Source organism: Pogona vitticeps, chromosome 1 (genome assembly GCF_051106095.1).
Source record: "Pogona vitticeps strain Pit_001003342236 chromosome 1, PviZW2.1, whole genome shotgun sequence".
Classification (NCBI taxonomy): Eukaryota; Metazoa; Chordata; class Lepidosauria; order Squamata; family Agamidae; genus Pogona; species Pogona vitticeps.
In genome coordinates this window covers 264,338,318-264,358,293 of record NC_135783.1, presented here as the reverse complement: position 1 = coordinate 264,358,293, position 19,976 = coordinate 264,338,318, and the positions used below count along the sequence as shown (strand labels likewise).

The 19,976-nt window shown below is 39.0% G+C and overlaps 1 protein-coding gene across 9 annotated transcripts in view; it reads left to right on the top strand.

The window, feature by feature from the left end:
- SCUBE2 (signal peptide, CUB domain and EGF like domain containing 2) overlaps positions 1-19,976 on the top strand; it is a 93,864-nt gene that overhangs the window by 18,386 nt on the left and 55,502 nt on the right. For 6 of the 9 annotated variants that reach the window (XM_072985746.2, XM_072985750.2, XM_072985754.2 and 3 more), the window contains exons 4-8: positions 642-776; positions 8,793-8,918; positions 11,749-11,865; positions 15,917-16,006; positions 18,653-18,769. In XM_072985746.2, coding sequence (XP_072841847.2) covers positions 642-776; positions 8,793-8,918; positions 11,749-11,865; positions 15,917-16,006; positions 18,653-18,769 — 585 coding nt within the window. Of the gene's footprint in view, positions 1-641; positions 777-8,792; positions 8,919-9,729; positions 10,040-11,748; positions 11,866-15,916; positions 16,007-18,652; positions 18,770-19,976 lie in introns of those variants that run through there. The other 3 variants (XM_072985747.2, XM_072985753.2, XM_072985749.2) reach the window with 3 other exon arrangements.

The following is a 19,976-nucleotide window of genomic DNA, read 5'->3' as shown; positions in this document are numbered from 1 at the left end:
ATCTTAAACGTATGTTTCAGGCAGTGGGAAGGAAAGAAGAGATGAGAGCTTGGTTAAGGACAGGAGACTTGGGTGCAGACCAGCTTTAGAAAGTGGGAGGCAAACAGATTTTTGCTCCCATTCTATTCATATCTGGTCTTCCATAATATCTAGCTGCTGACTAGCATCATATAGGACTCAGCACACTGAAGTCTGTTGCACTTCTGATTTCTTTATATTTCATTTATTATAGAAATTGGGGTGTGTATGTGTGTGTGTGAGAGAGAGAGGGGGAGAGAGACACACACAGAGGGAGAGAGAGACTGAGAGAGAGAAATAGAGGGGGGAGGAAAACTTAAATAAAATGAATGTACAATTCAATAATGCTGTCATAAGTAGACTAAGAGGAACATTTGGAACCACTCAAAGGAGCTCAGATATTGTAAGTGCAACAATATTTCCCCCCAATACAATAGACAGAAAGTTGGAAAATATATATTAGGAATATCCAAATGCTTCCTAGGTTGTGTGACTCATACCTATAGTGTTGAATTGTGTTGTGGCCCAGAGCATGGTGCCCTGTTATCATAATTTAATTGGCTTTTTCTGTGGGATTTTGATACTGGGAAAAAAAGGAAACCCCTTTGCTTCTTATTTCTCAGATACAGATGAGTGCTTGTTTAACAATGGAGGCTGCCAACATGTTTGTGTCAACACAGTGGGAAGCTATGAGTGTCGTTGCAATGATGGATTCTTCCTTAGTGATAACCAGCACACATGCATTCATCGTTCAGAAGGTAAAACCACCTCTTTTCTTCTCCAGTGTGGTAAGAATTTTTCTCCTTACTTCTGCAAGAATCCTGAACAAAGCTCTCTGATAAAGTGGTTGTCTTTAATAAAGGGTGCATATTCATGTCATTTTCATAAGGCACATTCTGACATAGGAAGGGTCCACATTCAGTAGCTCAGTATCTCATGCTTTGTTCCCAAATCTCCACCAGGAATTTTGGGGGATTGCAGCTGGGCTGTGTTGCCGATATTGGGGTAGACAAACCAACCTATGACTTAGTGGCCAAAATCCTGTTGCTTAAAGCCTAGTGAATTGCACTAGAGTAGGCCAATAAATCAATGAGGTTTTGATGAGTTGACTCCTCCATAAGTTCCATTGATTCAAGTGGGCTGACTGTAATTGCCACTTATTTTGCCATGGTAAGTGGCCCTTAAAATAGGCCCATTTGAATCAATCGAACTTACAGAGGAGTTAATTTACTAAATCCCATTGATTCAGTGGGCCTACTCTAGTGTGACATTAAGCAACAGGATTTTGACTAGAATAACATGCCTTCCTATGTAAGGGCTTATATCAGGCTCTTTTAGATAAGCTGAAAATTCAGGGAAATAATTCTAGTTGATCTAATCCCTAGTTTAAAAGTGATGTCCAACCTACTTCCAAGAACTTTTAATGCCAGAATAGGTTCTAGACTTTTCTGTGTGGTGATTTCTGCATTCAGCCATATGTTTGAATTGTGCAGCACTAGTATCAAAGAGAGGTTGATAAAAGGCAGCCGTGAGGTGGCAAGAGGCCGCATGTCCTTGCTGTTGGGTGCAGTTGAGTTGGCACTGTGTTTCTCCATGGTTGTTGAATGGTCAACACCATCCATTGTAAGCTGATGCTCTTGTGTTCCATCACCGTCACTGTGAGCTGCCATTTACCATGCACTGCATTTCTGTCTGCAAGATTGGGTTCAAAAGAATCTGGGACCTTATCTTTATAAAAAGTAAGTCCTGAAATGATGGAGGTTGAAGCAAGCCATGAATGGAAAACCTTCCATAGTACATATTGGGGCCTGGTCTCCTTTCTTCATTCAGTCCAGCTGTCATAAAATAGTGAGCAAGCAAAGGCAAAGGCAAAAAGCGTGCTGCTTATATATTGCCCCATAGTGCTTAAAGCACTCTATGGGCAGTTTATGATTTAATTATGCAGGATACACTCTTTCCCCCCCACCCCCATGAGCTGGTTAGTCAATTTACCAACCTCGGAAGTTTGGAAAGCTTTAACCTTGGGTTGGCTACCTGAGCCTAAACTCAGCTCATGAGCAAAGTCTTGACTACAATACTGCAGCTTAACCATTGTGCTATGAAGCTCTCTTTAACCCAAGCTTTTGGGATGTACAAGTTCCCTTCATCAGGTATGCTATTTATTACACAAAGCAATCAAGAGGGTAAGAAGAAGGAAAACAGGTTGATGATGTGGGATGATCAAACTCTTAAGGTGGAATGTGGAGAAGAGGTTGTAAAAATTAAAATAGCTTCTACCAGGTTTTGTGATGGGGGCCGGTTGCTCCTGTGACTATTCCTGTGTCTGCTGGGATGAAGAAACAAGAAAATATTTCAGAAAAGCAGTAGCAAAAGAGTGCTTGAAGAAAGTGGAAGAAGGCATCATTTAATGAAGAAAAAAACTGATCTTCATTAAGCTATTCAAAGTGATCATATCATTTAGAGAAGGAGAAAGATTTTAAGATTTTACTTTTTTCATAGTAGTGAACTGACTTCATGCAGAAGTGAAACCTGATGCCTGATGAGAGGCTTCAGTGAATGATTTAATAGATATCCTAAGGCAATGACTTGAAAGTGGTAGTTTGAGCTATGGGGAGTTTCCACTGATACTGTGGTTAGTTCTTATGGGTTGACATAGCAATTTTTATAAGTTTGAGATGTTGGTTAAGATAAATATAGAATGAAGTTGTGCCTTTTAATGATTTGCTTGAATAAAGCAAATAATTAAAAAAGAAAGCTAAGAAACCAGACTTCCTTTCTAGCAAAACAACATCAAGTAAAAATAAATATGTTTCTGTGGGCAGTGAAGCTACAGATATCTAAGTAGCTAATAGAAAAAAAAATGAAATGGCTGAAATCTGACCCAGTTCTGTATATAGATGAATATGACTGTATATAGGGAAAATGGTCCCAACAAAAACTTTTCTATGAAACCTAATTGTCTTGGGTAATTTTCCTCTTGGAGGGATGAGAAATGAATACTGAAAGAAACAGAGAAATTAGTGGGGAAGAAAGGCATTATGTATTGATTTCCTGCTAAATAGTTGAGCAGGTGATACACTGTCCAGGTAGAATGTATACTGTATTAGATTTTGGTGTGTGTGTGTGTGTGTGTGTGTGTTGCTGCTGCCTTCTCTTGATCTTTGTATGTCTCCCTGCCTGGATGGTGATGCATAGAAATGAAATAAATCTCTCTCTAGCTATCTGATTTATCTCAGCCTATTCTATTTGTTTGAACCCTGGGGTGATCAAGAACAGATCCTGTCCTTCCTTTGTATGACTACCATTCAAGTATTTGAAAAGTGCTGTCATCTCTCCCCTGTCTTCTTTACTCAAGGCTAGTTTTTTCAGTCTTTCCTCGTAGGGCTTGGTTTCCTTGTTTGATCTTCTTCCAGTTTGTTAGCATCCTACTTAAAGTGTGGTGTCCAGAACTGGACACAATACTCAAGATGATGGAGACAAGTAGTTCACAGGATATGGAAACTACTTCTCTTAATGCATCCTAAAATAACATTGGCCTTTTTTGGGGAGCCACATTGCACTGTTGGTTCACATTCAGCTTGTGATCTATGAGAATTCCAAAATCCTTCTCACGTGTAGTACTATGAACCAAATATTCCCCATCTTGTGTGTTTATTTTTCACCCAGGTGTAGAACCTCGCATTTCTTTTTGCTAAATTTCGTTCTGTTTGTTTCAGACCAGTGCTTGAGCCTATCAAGATTTTTTTAAAATGTTGTTCTTATCTTCCAAGGTATTAAGCTATTCCACTGAATTTTGTGTAACCTGCAAATTTTATAAGTATTCCCTGGATCCCCTCATCTAAGTCATTAATGAATATCTTAAAGAGCACTGGTCCCAGGACTAAGCTTTGTGCTCCTCCACTTGCTAGCCCCTCTCAATTTGAGAATGAGCCGTTGATAAGCACTCTCCGAGTACCATTTTGTAACCAACTGTGTATCCACCTGACAGTTGTTCTATCCAGCCTGTATCTAGTTAGCTTGCTAACCAGGGTATCACGGGGCACTTTGTCAAAAGTGTTACTGAAGTCAAAATACATTATGTCTACAACATTCTCACTGTCTATCAGAGAGGTTACTCATTCAAAGAATGCGATAATACTACTCTGGCAGGATTTGCTCTTGACAAATCTGTGTTGATTTCTAGTTACTATTGCATTGTTTTCAATGTGCTTGTAGAGTGACTGCTTTATAATCTGGTTCAGAATTTTAGTTGGGATTGATAGTGACTGGTGTGTAGTTCCCAGGTTCCTCCTTTTTGCCATTTTTGAAAATAGGGACAATGTTAGCCCTCCTCTAGTCATCTGGCACTTCATGCATCCTCCGTGATTTCAAGAAAATAATCGATAGTGGTTCTAAGATTTCTTCAGCTAGCTCCTTCAGTACTCTTGGATGCTGATCCTTGGGCCCTGGAGATTTGAACTTGTTCAAAGGGATCATGAAAAAGAAAAGAAAAATACCACTGGCTCTTTTTATGTGTCTGTTCTTTCATACATATTCACAATTAATGCAAATTAATACACTTAATTAACACAAGCTGAAAAGAAGGTAATAGTTTGGTGTGATGGAAGGAGGTGCGAATTAATTGAAGAATTATTTTATTTATAAATTAAGTTATTTATATATTTATGTATAAATACATAGGTGTAAATTAGTATGAGAAATTGTTATGTGAAAGTCTATGCTACATACTTGTGCTCCAGTGCTTTTAAGTGCTTCCCAATGCCTTTATTTCAGGTGAATTGTGTATTTTGGATGGATGAATGTGAACTGGAATATATAATGGTCTCCTGTACAATAAAGTTCCAATTATTCTTTTTAGCTATTTAGTTAAAAAGCTCTGTCAGTAAAGATGTTGGCTTAGGGTTCAATCACACAAAGAAGCTGGATCATGCTGGATCGCAATGGAAAAGATAATCTTGCTGGGTGCAATCACCTTTGAAGTGACTCTTCTGTGCATATGTAGTACAGTCCCCTTCATTCCAACTCAGCCCTGAAAAAAGAGTAGCCCTGCTTGTTGGACCAAAGAGATCCAACCTGGGCACAGAGCAGGGTCAGCTGGTTTGCAATTTCCTGCACATTATGTAGTCGCCAGAAAATAACTTGAACAGATCCTTGCCAAAAAATAGTTCAGAATGTGAACTGTATCGCTGTCTGTCTGTACCCTAAGAGTTCAGTTATAGTGGGGCATTTCTGAAAACAAGTCCCCCTTTAATTTGAACATATTTTGACACAGTTGCTTGTATATTTACCCACTTTTTTGTCCCTTAAATATTTGCAGGAGGTTCCTCAAAAGGGAACCACTTGATCAATGCGGCACTAATATATAATAATGTTTACACTAGTAACCACAGCCGGGTAGGTGGGGCTCGTCAGCCATGGAAGGCAGCCCATCTAGGAGAAGGAAAACTCCGATTTCAAACCTCCACTGCCTTGTGGCTATATCCACTCATGGAAAAGGCTTCAGGAGCTAACCTCAAGGCAAAATCCGGAGCTGGAGTCCCGAAGGCAGCATGTGTCGTTCTGCCAACTCCTGCGACATTGCTGGAACCAGTTGTATTGGCTCTTGCCTTTCCATTGGACCATTTCAGCAATGTGGAGAGGGGGGATCTGCTGCTTGGGTAACAGCCTATCCTCCATATTACCTTACCCGGGCTTCATGCTCTGGAGAGGACACTCCTTGATTCAGAGCATGTTACCATAGTCTCTCGAGACTGAAGGATGCCTATATATTTTATTAACATTTTTTTTTCCGAAAGCAAGCTCAGATTCAAACTTAAATTGACATCCTCTTCTTCCCACCGCTTAGCATTATATATCAGGTTCCTGAACTTTTTTAAAAAAGTAGAATGAAAAGCAATGTCAGTCATCCTACAGATGCCTTGGAGTGTTACAAAAACATGATGTAATGCACAGAAAGATCTTCTCCTCCTGAAATCAAAGTACCTCCCAAAAAAGCTGATGGTCATGATCTTATTGCTGATTTACATTTGTAAGGGGAATCTTGTAAATCCTGGCAACAGATTGCCACTCATTAACAAGGTGCTGGTTGTGTTGCTAACTGTGTGGAAATTGGAAATTGGATTCTTGGCTAATACCCTGTTTCCCTGAAAATAAGCCCTAGTATGATTTTTCAGGATGCTCGTAATATAAGCCCAACCCCAAAAAATAAGCCCTAGTTAAGTGAAAGCCCACCCTCCACCATTGTGCAGCAACCAGAAGATGATATGACTGTATTTGAAAAAATGTAGATTATTGTACATGAAAATAATAAAACATTCCCTGAAAATAAGCCCTACTGCATATTTGGAGCAAAAATTAATATAAAACCCTGTCTTATTTTTGGGGAAACACAGTATCTGTCTCAAAATGTTAACAAAACTGAAAACATTACACACTAACAGATTCATTTCAATTTGATCTTTCATGGATGAAGTCCAGTTTCTCAGACATAGACCTTGTAATCCATCAAGATTCGCAATGAATCAGACCTCTTTAAAGACCGCTCAAATTTTAGGTTTCTGTTCTAATTTTAACTGTAACTCTTCTTCATCTCTGTTGCTGTTTTTTTTCCTGCATGGTGTAGCATTTCAATAAATGGCTCATTAAAAACTTCGTCAAGTGATTGTCTTTCAGTCAAAGTGAATTTCAGTAAACTATCGGCATACATAATTAAAATGTTGTGTGTTGGAATGCCTTACTTTCTGTCCATGGCTTTAAATAGGACATTTTTCTATATGCAGAACTGTGCAAGTCTTGATTCATTATTTGAAGTGTTTCAGTTTAGTGAACTTCACCAAGTACCTGCTGAATGTGGACAAAGAAGGAGCATCCTTAGCAGAAGCTAAGCTGTTAATTCCCCTTAACACTTTTAAAACAGCTCTTAGCTAACAGATAGATCACATAGCATGATGGAACATCCAAATGCCACAAAACACTAGAGTTAATAAGGCTAATTTATGCTGTTCTGTGGCACAAAGAGGCTGACTGACAGCATAATGGTGATTGCCAGTTTTCTTGTGGAGATCTTTGCATCTTTTGTGCATTCTGGAGGTTTGGAGGCATCTTTGTTTTGTTACTTTTCTCACTGTGGGAAAGGAATCAACAAGCCAGTAGAGCAGAATAATCAAACAGCAGAGCAGTTACTCCTTTGTTGCTCAAAGCCACAGCCTTTGAGGAAGTCCACTGAAGGCAACAATAGACTAAAGCATGCCTGATTAAAATGTCGCAAGCTTTCCATTTATTTTCTTGGGATAATAATATAGCTGCAGGAAAGAGAGAAGAGAAATTTAGAGTGATGCATATCTACAGATAAATTTGCACACCTGACAACAAGTCCGTCTAAATTTTTATTGGATGCATCATTATCTAATGCTGTGGTATGTGTTGTAGACTACAATGCCCATTAGGCAGACTGATTGTCAATTCCACCTGGACACATCATAGATGTAATTATAAGTAAATGTGAAACTTGCCAAGTAATTTGTCCAGTCTGTCTATCTGCCATGGTGGGCACCTATCCCCCAGATATGTTTCAAATTCTATTTTGATAGCAGCTATATAACAGGAGAGACATTTTTAAAATGTATGACATAAAAGGATTTGTTGTTGCATATGGATCAGATGCTAGATTAAATCCTTCTAGGGGAAGTGTATTTTACTGACTAGTGGAAAAGCTGTCAGTTAGTTGGTTGCTTTTCAGAAGGCATTGGTTTATCCTCCCAAAGATTGTAGAAGATTAGTGAAAGATACATTGTCTATTAAATTTAAGGATTTGTCCAAACTACTGTTCATATCCAGTCTGCCGCTTTCATTACAGGAGATACATCTATGGATATTTGAGTGTTTTTAAAATTACTATTATTTTAAGTGGAATTATACAGTCAGTGAGAATTTGCCTAGGATGTCTCACTCTAGAAGATGATAATTTTATGAGAAATTGCTTTTGCCTTTATTCATAGTAATAAATGTAGATGCTTTGAAAATGTAATTCTTACCCCAGATAGACTGATAGTTGAATCTGTTAATATTGAATCTGAATCTGTTTGTGTTGAATCTGTTTATATTGGGATTGTGCTCATTTTGGAGGCTAGTGGAAAGTGCTTCTGATCAAGGCACTCCACAAATTGCTTCCATATGTACCCACACCATTACAAATATTCACATCATTTAAAGAATATGTTTTCCTGCTGTGACTTTCCTGTTTTAAAAAAAGTATTGGAAGAGAGGTGAAACTTAGCCAGCTAGAGGGCTTTCCTTTTCTGTTAAGTAGCTTGTGTCAGGGTAACACTAAAAATAATATTCCATCTCTTGACTCTCTCATTCCACTATTAGAGATTTTAATTAACAGAGGGAGGTTAAGGGTTGTGCATCAGTGTAGGCCTAATTTACCTTGATTAGAAATCAATACTGCCCTAGAATCCCCTGTGAAGTCAGATATTGAATTGCATACATGCAGATATAAATTCTTTGGTTGATAAGGAAAAGGTTTCTTGAATATAATAGCATCAAAACTTCTGTTGCAGATCTGAGTTGGATAGGAGAGATTTTTGTTCCTTAATAGGCCTTTTACTTTTAGAAATGCCCCTGGCCTAGCTAGTAATTCACAGAACAGCACAAAATGATACATGCCTTACCTGAAAGTTAAATACTGTTGAAGTTTATATCTATAATAGATCATCTGAATTTAAGGTACAGAGAACATTAATGCATCACTTTCATTCTTATTGTTTTGACAGAAGGAATGAGCTGCATGAATAAAGATCATGGCTGTGCCCATATTTGCAAAGAAGCTCCGAAAGGAGGAGTGGCCTGTGAATGCAGACCTGGGTTTGAACTGGCCAGAAACCAGAGAGACTGTATTTGTATGCAACATTCTACACATACTTATTGTTTCTCAAAGCAAGCAACGAGAATTTTGACAGTTCTGTTGCTGATTGTTAATGATGATCTCTCTCTTTTTGGTTACAAGGATGATCATATATAAAATGAATATTTGTTGAGTAAAAGGTTAAATTCAGCAGATGAAGTTTTCACTATAAAAGTTATCACTTACAATTTTGACTCAATGCTCCATTTGTTAAATGTTATACAACCCCTGTTTCATCAATTGTAGATCATAGGGCCATAGTCATCTTATAGCAGGACTAAATACTTTACTTACCCATGTGAGCAAGTCAAGGTTATTAGTTGAGAATTCTGAAGACCCCGTGTTTTGAGACAGTGAGAGCCACGAGGGAATATTGTCAGACTACAACTTCCAGAATACTTTTGGGAATTGTAGTTCAACAGCATCAGGAAGGTCACATTTTGTTCACCCCTGCTATAAGGAATCAATATCTTTTACACTCACATGCATTCACTCATAGAAGGAGGAGCTGTGAGCTCTCTTTCATATCCTGTTTATCTGCTTTTCTCTCTCATTAAACAATTAGACCTGAATCCTGTAGGCAGCACAGCTCTCACATGAGCAATATTAAGGAGCTGATGCTGGAGGAATAATTTTTTCTTCCATCCTATATCCCTTACATGCCCTGAAAACCCAACAGATCTGCTCTGGAGGGCTAGAAAACTCTCTAGAACAGGTTTCCATGTACCAGAAATGGCTGAAGACTCTTCTCCACTGTTTTTAGAAGAAAATGATATAGTGGTCTCCTGGACTGTAAACCTGCTGCAGAGGGTTTTCCAAAGCCGCAGGGTCCTCAGGGTACATGGGGGTTGCAGGAGAGAGGGGAATTACCTCTCTCACAGACATTGCTTCTCTGTGTGCTGAGTGTCTAATAGATTCATATGTTATTTTCCTTGCTCAGCTCCCTCCCAGCACTTAGGGCAACAGTGGGCTGCTCTCAAATGGTACATGGTGTTTTTACCTGTACCCTGTTTAGCAACAACAGCAATGAGTCTTGTTGGATTCCTGAAGACGAACAAAGTTACTGTATAAAATTTTCCTATTCCTGCACCAAGAACAAGTTTGTTAGTCTAAAAGGTACTGCAACACTTAATAACAAGTTAGCCTTGTACATTTTTAACTGGAGTTGACTTAGTTCTGGCTTTCCTGAATGGACTGTAGTTGGTGAAAATACATCTTTCCATCTCCAGCTGAATTGTATTGTGATTTAAGATGGCTTTTTAAATTAGAATATTAGGATGCAATGTGATATCTATCTGCTTAGCTGGAAGTGCTGATTAAACGTGGTGATACTCATGGTGCAACAACATTATAAAATAATGCTGGAAGTGTTTCATGATTGGAACAGTCAGACTTATATTATTTTCTGTTGACTATATGATGTAAAATTCAGTGCAATCAGCCCAGAGTCCCCTGCACTCTGAATCCATAGTTTTTTTTCTTTACAGTGGTGCCTCGCTTAACGGGCGCTCCGTTTAGCAATGAAACTGCACAGCGATGAAGATTTTGCAATCGCAAAAGCAATCACATTGCAATGTTTTAAATGGGTTTTTTTTGCTTTGCGATGATCAGTTCCCTGTTTTGCTTACCGATCATCGCAAAGCGATGATTTTTTAACAGCTGATCGGCGGTTCCAAAATGGCCGCCGGGTAAAAAAAATGGCCGCCCACTGTGTTTTCGCACGGATTCCTCGCTTAGGAGGCAGCGAAAATGGCCGCCGTATGGAAGATCTTCACTTTAAGATCAGTTTTTTGCCCATAGGAACGCAATAAACAGGTTTTAATGCGTTTCTATGGGCTTTTTAAAATTGCATAGCGACGAAATCACTTAGCAGTGATTTTTGCTGCACGGATTAATGTCGCTATGCGAGGCACCACTGTACTACTGGAGATTCTACTATTTTGACAGTGAATGCATTCACATCAGTTTGAGCAGTATGATCACTTCAGCCAACATAGAACTATTTGAGGCATAGCAGCAGGGAAGCTGGCTGCCTTCTGAATTTTCTCCTCCTGACACCTGGTGCCTGGGTCTGTTGGTGACACAGAGCAAAGCTGCATTAAAAAGCCGAAAACAAGAATAACTGAAACATTTCCTCCTGTCTCTCTGCTGATTCCTTGCTTTTGCTAGCTGTCCTAGTGCCAGGACAGCAAACATTTAAAAGGAAGAAAGGAAGAAATGGAATAGGAAAGGAAGAGAGAAACAAGCAGCAAACAAGGCTTATTCCCCCCACCCCAATTCCCCTCTGCTTAATCCTGTGTGGTTGGCTGAAGCAAATTAATGTGAAACACAATCTCCCAGGCACAGTTTCATAGCGTATTTTCCTGCTGTGTATTTGTACCCCAAATTCTGAGTAGGCACATGTAGAATGTGTAGTTAGTTACCCACCTTGTTTATTGTTAAATAAAACAATAAAAAAAATTGCTTGTTAAATTACTGTGGTAACTTATGTTTTTATTGGTAGATCAATTATAAAACCACATAAACAACACCCATTAAAATGTAATAAATAGTCTAACTGATGTAACATAATTATGTTAATTAAATAGTTAAAAGCAAAAATTCTGGTAAACAAAAGTTTCTTATCTCTTTGTTATAATTAATCTCTAGTTATAATTAAGTCTGGTTTGGCAATTACATCAAAGTACATATCACTGCAGATGATTTTTTTGGATAACATAAGTTCATAGGCCTTCCAAATGGGTAGAAGATAAAAGTGTAGATGCAGAGCTTTATAGGCAGTGGAAATTCTTCTGAAGTTCATTTCCACATTTTCTTTCTTTCAGTGACTTGCAACCATGGGAATGGTGGCTGTCAGCATACATGTGAAGATACAGATGACGGGCCTATTTGTGGTTGTCATCCAGAATATATTGTGCATTCCAATGGAAAAACTTGTCTTGGTAAGCAAGCACTTTAATTCTTTTGCATTAGGTTGAGAGTCATAATAAACTTTATAGATTTTATAACTTCATAGGTTGTCACCAGAATTGGCACTTCCTTAGAAGATTAAATTGTTTATTTACCCTAGCATGAAATTTCTCAGCTTTGCAAGTTGCAAATCAGTTTGGCAGTTATTGGATGATTGGTAATTGGGAGATAAAAAGCTCCATTTGCATGTTGATTTTGCAAACATAACAGTATGGAGGAATTGCTGAGAAGAGGGGAAATGTTTTATCACCTGTGAATTGTGAAGCTGACATTTTATCTAATTTCACCCTAAGTGTGATTTTTTTTAAAAAAAACAGATTTTAACCATTTCTGCCTGAGTATCTTATTCCTATGATGTTCGCTTTAAAACTGATGAAAAGTCAACATGAGAACACATCTTCTGAACTGGTTAGACTGGTCTAAATATTTGAGATGGAGTAGGGGCAGTTCTACATGTAAACACCTAAATCCAACTAGAGTATACCCACTGAAGCAACGATTGATCAATGAGTCAACACTTAAATTCCATTGATTCAATGTGCCTACTGTAGTTGGGATCATTAACTAGAATCATACCATATTATTTTATTTTGTTTTTATTACTCTATTTTTTATTTGACTTCTATCCCACCGTTTCCCAGATAAAGTACTAGGATCCCAAAGGTAAAGGTAAAGGTTCCCCTTGACAATTTTTGTCCGGTCGTGTTCGACTCTAGGGGGCGGTGCTCATCCCCATTTCCAAGCCATAGAGCCAGCGTTTCATCCAAAGACAATCTTCCGTGGTCACATGGCCAGTGCGACTTAGACATGGAACGCTGTTACCTCCCCACCGAGGTGGTCCCTATTTATCTACTTGCATTTGGATGCTTTCGAACCGCTAGGTTGGCGGGAGCTGGGACAAGCGACGGGAGCTCACTCCATCGTGTGGATTCGATCTTACGACTGCTGGTCTTCTGACCCTGCAGCACAGGCTTTTGCGGTTTAGTCCACAGCGCCACCACGTCCCTTCACTAGGATCCCAGCTGACTTACAATAAAATTAAGAGATAAAAATAGGTAGAACCAGGTATGAAAAAAATATACAAAAATTACCATGTTTGTTTATTCATTCATTCATTCATTCATTCATTCATTCATTCATTCATTCATTCATTCATTTATTTATTTATTTATTTATTTATTTATTTATTTATTTATTTATTTATTTATTTATTTAACTTATATGCCGCCCACACTACCCGAAGGTCTCTGGGCGGCTTACAGCATTTAAAATACAATAAAAAGGCAAAATAAAAGGGCAAAATAATTAAAAGCAATTAAAATATATATTCTAAAAATTGCCATCAGACCTACAGCTGATATTATTTCAGTTAAAAGCCATTTGGAACATGTTAAAACACAATTAAACTGTAACATTAAAACACAATTAAATTAAAAAGCAATTCATCAGTGAATTCTTTTCTAAAAGTCAAGGATTGTAATAAACATCACACAGAGGCTATCACTGGAAGTGGTGCTTCCTTAAAAGATTAAATTGTTTGTTTACCCTAGCACAAAGTTTCTCTGCTTTGCTGAGATCAGTCAGGTACTGAAAGCTGCTGGAACCTAGGGCTTGTTTACACAAGATCCTTTGGAGCAGCCTGGAGCAGGCTAAATAGGGTCACTTGGAATCAGATTGAGGTCCAGAATGCCATTGGTTATGATCCTTGCATCTAAATGGCATATTCACTTCAAGCAACTCTATATGGCCTTTCTGCTTGTTGAAAACAACAGAAAGAAAGAAAGAAAGAAAGAAAGAAAGAAAGAAAGAAAGAAAGAAAGAAAGAAAGAAAGAAAGAAAGAAAGAAAGAAAGAAAAGGAAGGAAGGAAAGAAGCAAGCAAGCATACAAATAAACATCCTCCTTGGTTGTTGAGAGTTTTCAGGCTCTTTGGCCGTGTTCACAGCCTGAAAAATCCACAACAACTGTTAGATCCCAGCCGTGAAAGCCTTCGAGAATACATCCTCCTTGCCAACTCCTGTTTCTTCCTACTTCCGGGAGAAAGATTTCAATTTTTTTTATTTTTTGTAATTGATGCAGTGCATCAACACTGCACTAATTGGTATTCCCCCCCCCCAATTTTTCTTCCTTGCCTGAAGAAGCAATGGAAGTTTTTTAATTTCCCCATTTTGCTTTTTAATATGTTTTATCTGCATAATTACTGTGTCAGAAATCTCCCTCCTTGCCCCTTTCTGTCTCCTATTACTTTGGGAAGAAGTTTTCAGTTTTTCTCCCCCATCCCCCAAATGATTCTATGTATCTGCACTGTAAAACTATAGTTTTAAAAAACCTTCTACATCCTCTGATTCTTCATGGAGCAGAGAAAGTGTTTAATTCATCAATATCATGAAATAGGTAAGCTCGCTTCTTCAGCTCCTCTTAAGCTTAACATTGGCAAATTGACAACAGAAGGCAAATTTACAGCCACAAGTCTCCCTTTTATTTATTTCCGGTGATTGCACACACTAGAAGCAAGCAAAGTTTAGTGATCCTACCTGAACAGAAAAAAGTAGAAGCCCCTGATAGGGACCCAAAAAGATGCAGGTAGGAATGTTCTGGGCATAGGCTAGTTCAATCCAGCAATTGTCATTTGATCCTTGGAAAAAAGTGCAAACCAGCTCATCTCCACAGTGGACCAAAAAGTGGTACAAACACTAATCTGATCATAGCCTTACCTGTCTGTGCCTTTCTCCCCAAATAAAGCTCATAGTAAGACTGAATAAAAATACAATTAAAATATATAGGTATTAAAACACAAATAAAGCACATTTTAAAACATATCAAGAAAATAAATAAAATATAGTACCACATGGTAACAAGCCTGAATAAAGAGGCTCTGTATGTACCAGTGGAATGACAAGCAGGGAAGGGAGAAGCCTAGCCTTCCAGAAACCTCTGCCTCACATTCTTATCCTATCTATATCTGAGGATGGCATGACTAAAAGAAAGCACTCCTTTAAATATTTCAAAGCACTGGCACTAGACTTGTATGGAACAATAAGTTCCCTCAAATAGTCCGGAGCAATGTGGCATAGCTCGCTTGCTTGCTTGCTCACTCCTTCCTTCCTTCCTTCTGATAAGTGTCTATCTAAGTAACATCAGCTGAACTGGGAGAGAATAGCATTGAACTAGTTCTGAAAAAGAGGCAACCTTGAACTTGTGCTTGATAGAATCAAGTTCTTTTTTTCTTTTCTTTTTTTGGTCAGAGTAAATATCACAGAGCAGTCAAAGTCCTCTTGCATAAGCACGCAAAAAGTATATTTTTAGAGGCAAATCACCACAAGTTAAGGAATCACCACAGACATTGTCAGTTGCATGCTGAGTCATGCAACTCAGTATTAACAGGCAATGTCTGAAATGATTTCTTAATATCAGGCAGTCCACCTCCAACATTTTGGTTGTTTGCTTTAACTGGCATAACTAGGACAGCATCTGATTTATTTGAGTGAGGAGGCCTTATAAGTAAGCTGTCCAAGGGCAAGCTGGATCTCATTAACTCAAAGTAAATTTCATGCAAAAATACATTCGGCAACCTTTGGCATTTCTTTGTGCCAAAATAAAACTTGTGTCTCCAACCAGTTTGCCTCATCCCTTTTGTATAACATAATATAAAACAGACACCTTTGTCTTTCTTAACCCATGGCTCAAGCAAACGTGAGGCATAAGGAGGAAAAAGTATGGAAAAAAACCACCCTTGATACTTACCAGTCACTTTGAAAATCTGGTGGATAGTTATTTCCTAGAACAGCCATTCTCAATGGGGGCCATGGCACATTTGAATGGGGCCACAGACTGGAAACAATTCTACACACATTACCTTATCAGTTTCGTTATGCGACTTACACAATCCTTATTTAGCCTAAATTTCTTTCATACTGCATTTATGGCTGTGGCCAAAAAGGGTTGAGAATGTCTGGTCTAGAACATTATTTCCACTGCATGTAGGACAAGACCAATTGTTATTTTTCTTCTTTTACATTTTAAAGAGAAAGAGGAGGCTGGAACAGAAATCTCTGAAAATAATGCTACAGCTGGAACAGATGTAGACAAGCGAGTGAAACGACGGCTGCTCATGGGTAAAAATGCTCAGTTCTGACTGTCGCCTGTGGCTTTCCTGATCTTGCCAACAAAATAGAGCTTCCTGCCTCTTCAGTCTTCCTCTACTCACACTCCCTATACCACTTGAAAATTGGTTCCAGAGAATTTGTCATATCTGTGAGATTGCTTTTGGGAGTGCAAGGGGGGCTGTATTGGGGAGAGAAATTCCCTCTTCCTGTTTCCTTTGGACTCCGCGATGTCACCAGTGGGAGTCCAGTATTTATAGTTATTTTCACTACCAGTAAACCCCTATCTACTTGAATGTTTGGCATGGGATGACCTTGATAGTGCTGATCACTACTCTGTTCATGGTGCCTGTGTGAACAGCAAGCATCATGCTCCCTCCTTTTGTCAACTGCCATAGAGGCATGTAAATGCGCTTTGCACAGAGAATTGGTTCCTTTCCCAGTTAAACTAAGGTGCAGCTGCAGTTTGCATCCAGTATACACTGGCTTTAAAAATGAAGTCGTCTTTTTCACAATAGTGGGAAATCTCTCAAAAGAGCAAATATTTCTCCTCAGTTATGTGATGAGGAATCATTGTTTCTGTACTTCACTGTGGAGAAGGAACAAGCAACCTTGCTTTTAAAAAGTTGATTTAAATATACAGTACTGAATTTATTTCCATGTAATGTCTGGTATCCTAGGCAAAATGTTTTCTTTTACAGAAATGTTACAAAAATTGTACAGTTTTTTGACTATGCCTGAATCCTTGTATAGAAAGATGTTTGAGAGCTATTGCTAGTCTACCTTGGGGGGGGGGGGGGAAATAGCCAGGCAACATGAAAAACTGGGGACTGAGCTTTGGTTACAGTCAAGTGGGCAATATACAGCCTGTTCTGTTTTTGTACCATCCCGGGACTATACGTGGGACAGGAAGCAACAGTTAGAACTCGATATGGAACAACTGATTGGTTCAAAATTGGGAAAGGAGTACGACAAGGCTGTATATTGTCCCCCTGCTTATTCAATTTATATGCAGAATACATCATGCAAAAGGCTGGACTAGAGAAATCCCAAACAGGAATTAAGATTGCCGGAAGAAATATCAACAACCTCTTATATGCGGATGATACCATTCTGATGGCAGAAAGTGAGGAGGGCTTAAAGAACCTCGTAATGAGGGTGAAAGAGGAGAGTGCGAAAACAATCTGAAACTCAACATCAAAAAAACTAAGATCATGGCCACAGGTCCCATCCCATCCTGGCAAAAAGAAGGGGAAGATATGGAGGCAGTGACAGATTTTACTTTCTTGGGCTCCATAATCACTGCAGATGGTGACAGCAGCCACGAAATTAAAAGACGCCTACTTCTTGGGAGGAAAGCGCTGACAAACCTTGACAGCATCTTAAAAAGCAGAGACATCACCTTGCCAATAAAAGTCTGAATAGTCAAAGCTATGATTTTTCCTGTAGTGATGAATGGAAGTGAGAGCTGGACCATAAAGAAAGCTGACCACTGACAAATTGATGCCTTTGAATTGTGGTGCTGGAGGAGCCTCTTGAGACTCTCCTGGACTGCAAGGAGAACAAACCTATCAATTCTAAAGGAAATCAACCCTGAGTGCTCACTGGAAGGACAGATCCTGAAGCTGAGGCTCCAATGCTTTGGCCATCTCATGAGAAGAGAAGACTCCTTGGAAAAGACCTTGATGTTGGGAAAGTGTGGAGGCAAGAGGAGAAGGGGACGACCGAGGATGAGATGGTTGGACAGTGTCATCGAAGCAACCAACATGAATTTGACCCAACTCCAGGAGGCAGTGGAAGATTGGAGGGCCTGGTGTGCTCTGGTCCATGGGGTCATGAAGAGTCGGACACGACTAAACAACGATGATGGGAGTTTGGCACTGCTGTGCTGAGTTTGTTGTATGTGACAGAAGTGAGGAAATGTGCTTTTTCTTTAAAATAAGGTGCATGCTCCCTGCATTGCTTGTTTGGGGCGGTATATAAGTCCAATAAATAAATAAAATAAATAAATTGTACTGTTTGGAATCTTTCCAGAAGTTTGTTTTTCTTTGAAAACTAAATGGATGGGAAGCACACACTTTCTTTTGAAGGGGAGTTAAAAACAATCAAGCATTCCTGCAAAAACAAACAGAGGTGGAATGGGGTGTGGCCACTGGTAGGTTCAGAGGATACCAAGGAGCCTTCCCATATCCTGAATGTTTTCCTGATTTTTGGTCATTTAAATTCTATGCATATGAGAATCCATATTTTGATTAAAAGGCTTTTACAGATCTTTCTTGTAATAAAATTGTTCTGTCTTTATATTACCCAAACATTTTTGGTCCAGTGATGATTATATGATTAAGCACACATTTTTCTTTGTCATGATCATATCCATTCACCTGACATCCGATCAGGTTCTTATTTTCACCTGAGTGAAGAAGGTGATGGCATCACTGTATCCTTCAGTGGTCGTAGTTAACTGCTCACACAATTGCCATGTCTTTTGTGTGTGTGTTTTTAAAAAAAGAGTTGAAAGTAGTTGTGTGTGTGTCTTGATACAGAATTCACATGGAAATACTGTAGCTTATGTGGGTGAGAACAAATCCCACCTGCCACTTTTGACTTATCTTCTAGCTTTTCCTTTTGGAAATACAAGGTTTCATTTCTTTTCTTCAGAAACTTGTGCTGTAAATAATGGTGGATGTGATCGCACTTGTAAAGATACCTCAACCGGAGTTCACTGCAGCTGCCCTGTTGGATTTACACTTCAGTTTGATGGGAAGACTTGTAAAGGTACAGTTCAGACTTTTTTTAAAAAAAAATGTAAATGGGGAAACTACTATTTGGAAGTGCATCTCAAAGAAAATCATCACTCTTTAAGGCAGGAGCAGGTATCTGTGTCCTTTGACAGGTTGTTGGATACAACTCTTAGTAGTTCTTCAACACTGGCCTGCTGCCCAGAACTGCTGGGAGTAGTACTCCAAGAACATCTAGGCGGCCCAAGTTCCCTGGTTTGTGTTGTAAGCCATTCAAACAGAGAAAGCCTAGTTCTGATTTGCCCATAGCCCCTCTTGATCGTCTCTGCTCTCAAAAAGTTTAAAATGTGAATCTAAAGCAAGGATTGTTTTCTGCATTCAGTTACATCTTATGACCTCACTTAGTATGGTGCAGATGGTACAATTACTGTGTATTAGATACAGAGTAATTACATTGGGGATTAGGAAATATTACTGTACAAATTCTGCTAATGAGTCAGTTTGTCCATAGATGCTAGTCCGAATGGGTAATACTAAAGACTAAGTAAGTAAAGCAAATGGATCTGTGAATAAAATACAGGTCTGTGCACCAGACTTTGAGAAAGATGGGCAGATTAACTGAAAGGACACACTCACTGCAAGAGCAAAGCTGTTGGGTTTTAGGAATCATGCAAGGCTTGTGAGACCATCAGGCTGCTGTAAGCTAGGTTTCCCTTCCAGAAAGATGGGGTAAGGATTAAGCAAATTTGAGGAGGGGAGAGGAAGAGAAAGGGGTCATAAGGGGTAAGAGGCTAAGGAAGACAAAAATGTTCTCAAGTAATTTGTTGTTTGATCTGAAAGAGCATGACAACTAATCCTCATGCTCTATTACAATGGCAGAAAGAGAGGTCATATTAGGGAAGGCAGAGTCTAATATAAACACAGACATTCAGGTTTGGATGCCTTATGCATTTTGCCAAGGTTCCTATTGTATTTTTCTCAGGAAGACAGTAAGTGCCCACTCAGGTGTCACAAATACTTGCACATACATTCTGTCTGTTGGCAAATGTCTTTTGAAGAAATTTGGCAAAACAAGAACTGGGCAAGTGGTTGAGAAGAAAACTGAGGAATGAACACCTACTGCAGTCATTTGTGTTGGAACATCAGGGGAAGTCAGCACTAAGTGTCTGGGCCCCTGGACATAACTAATATTTTCTTAGATACCCACATAGCAAGCATAAAAGGTGTAGAAGAGAAGACAGTAA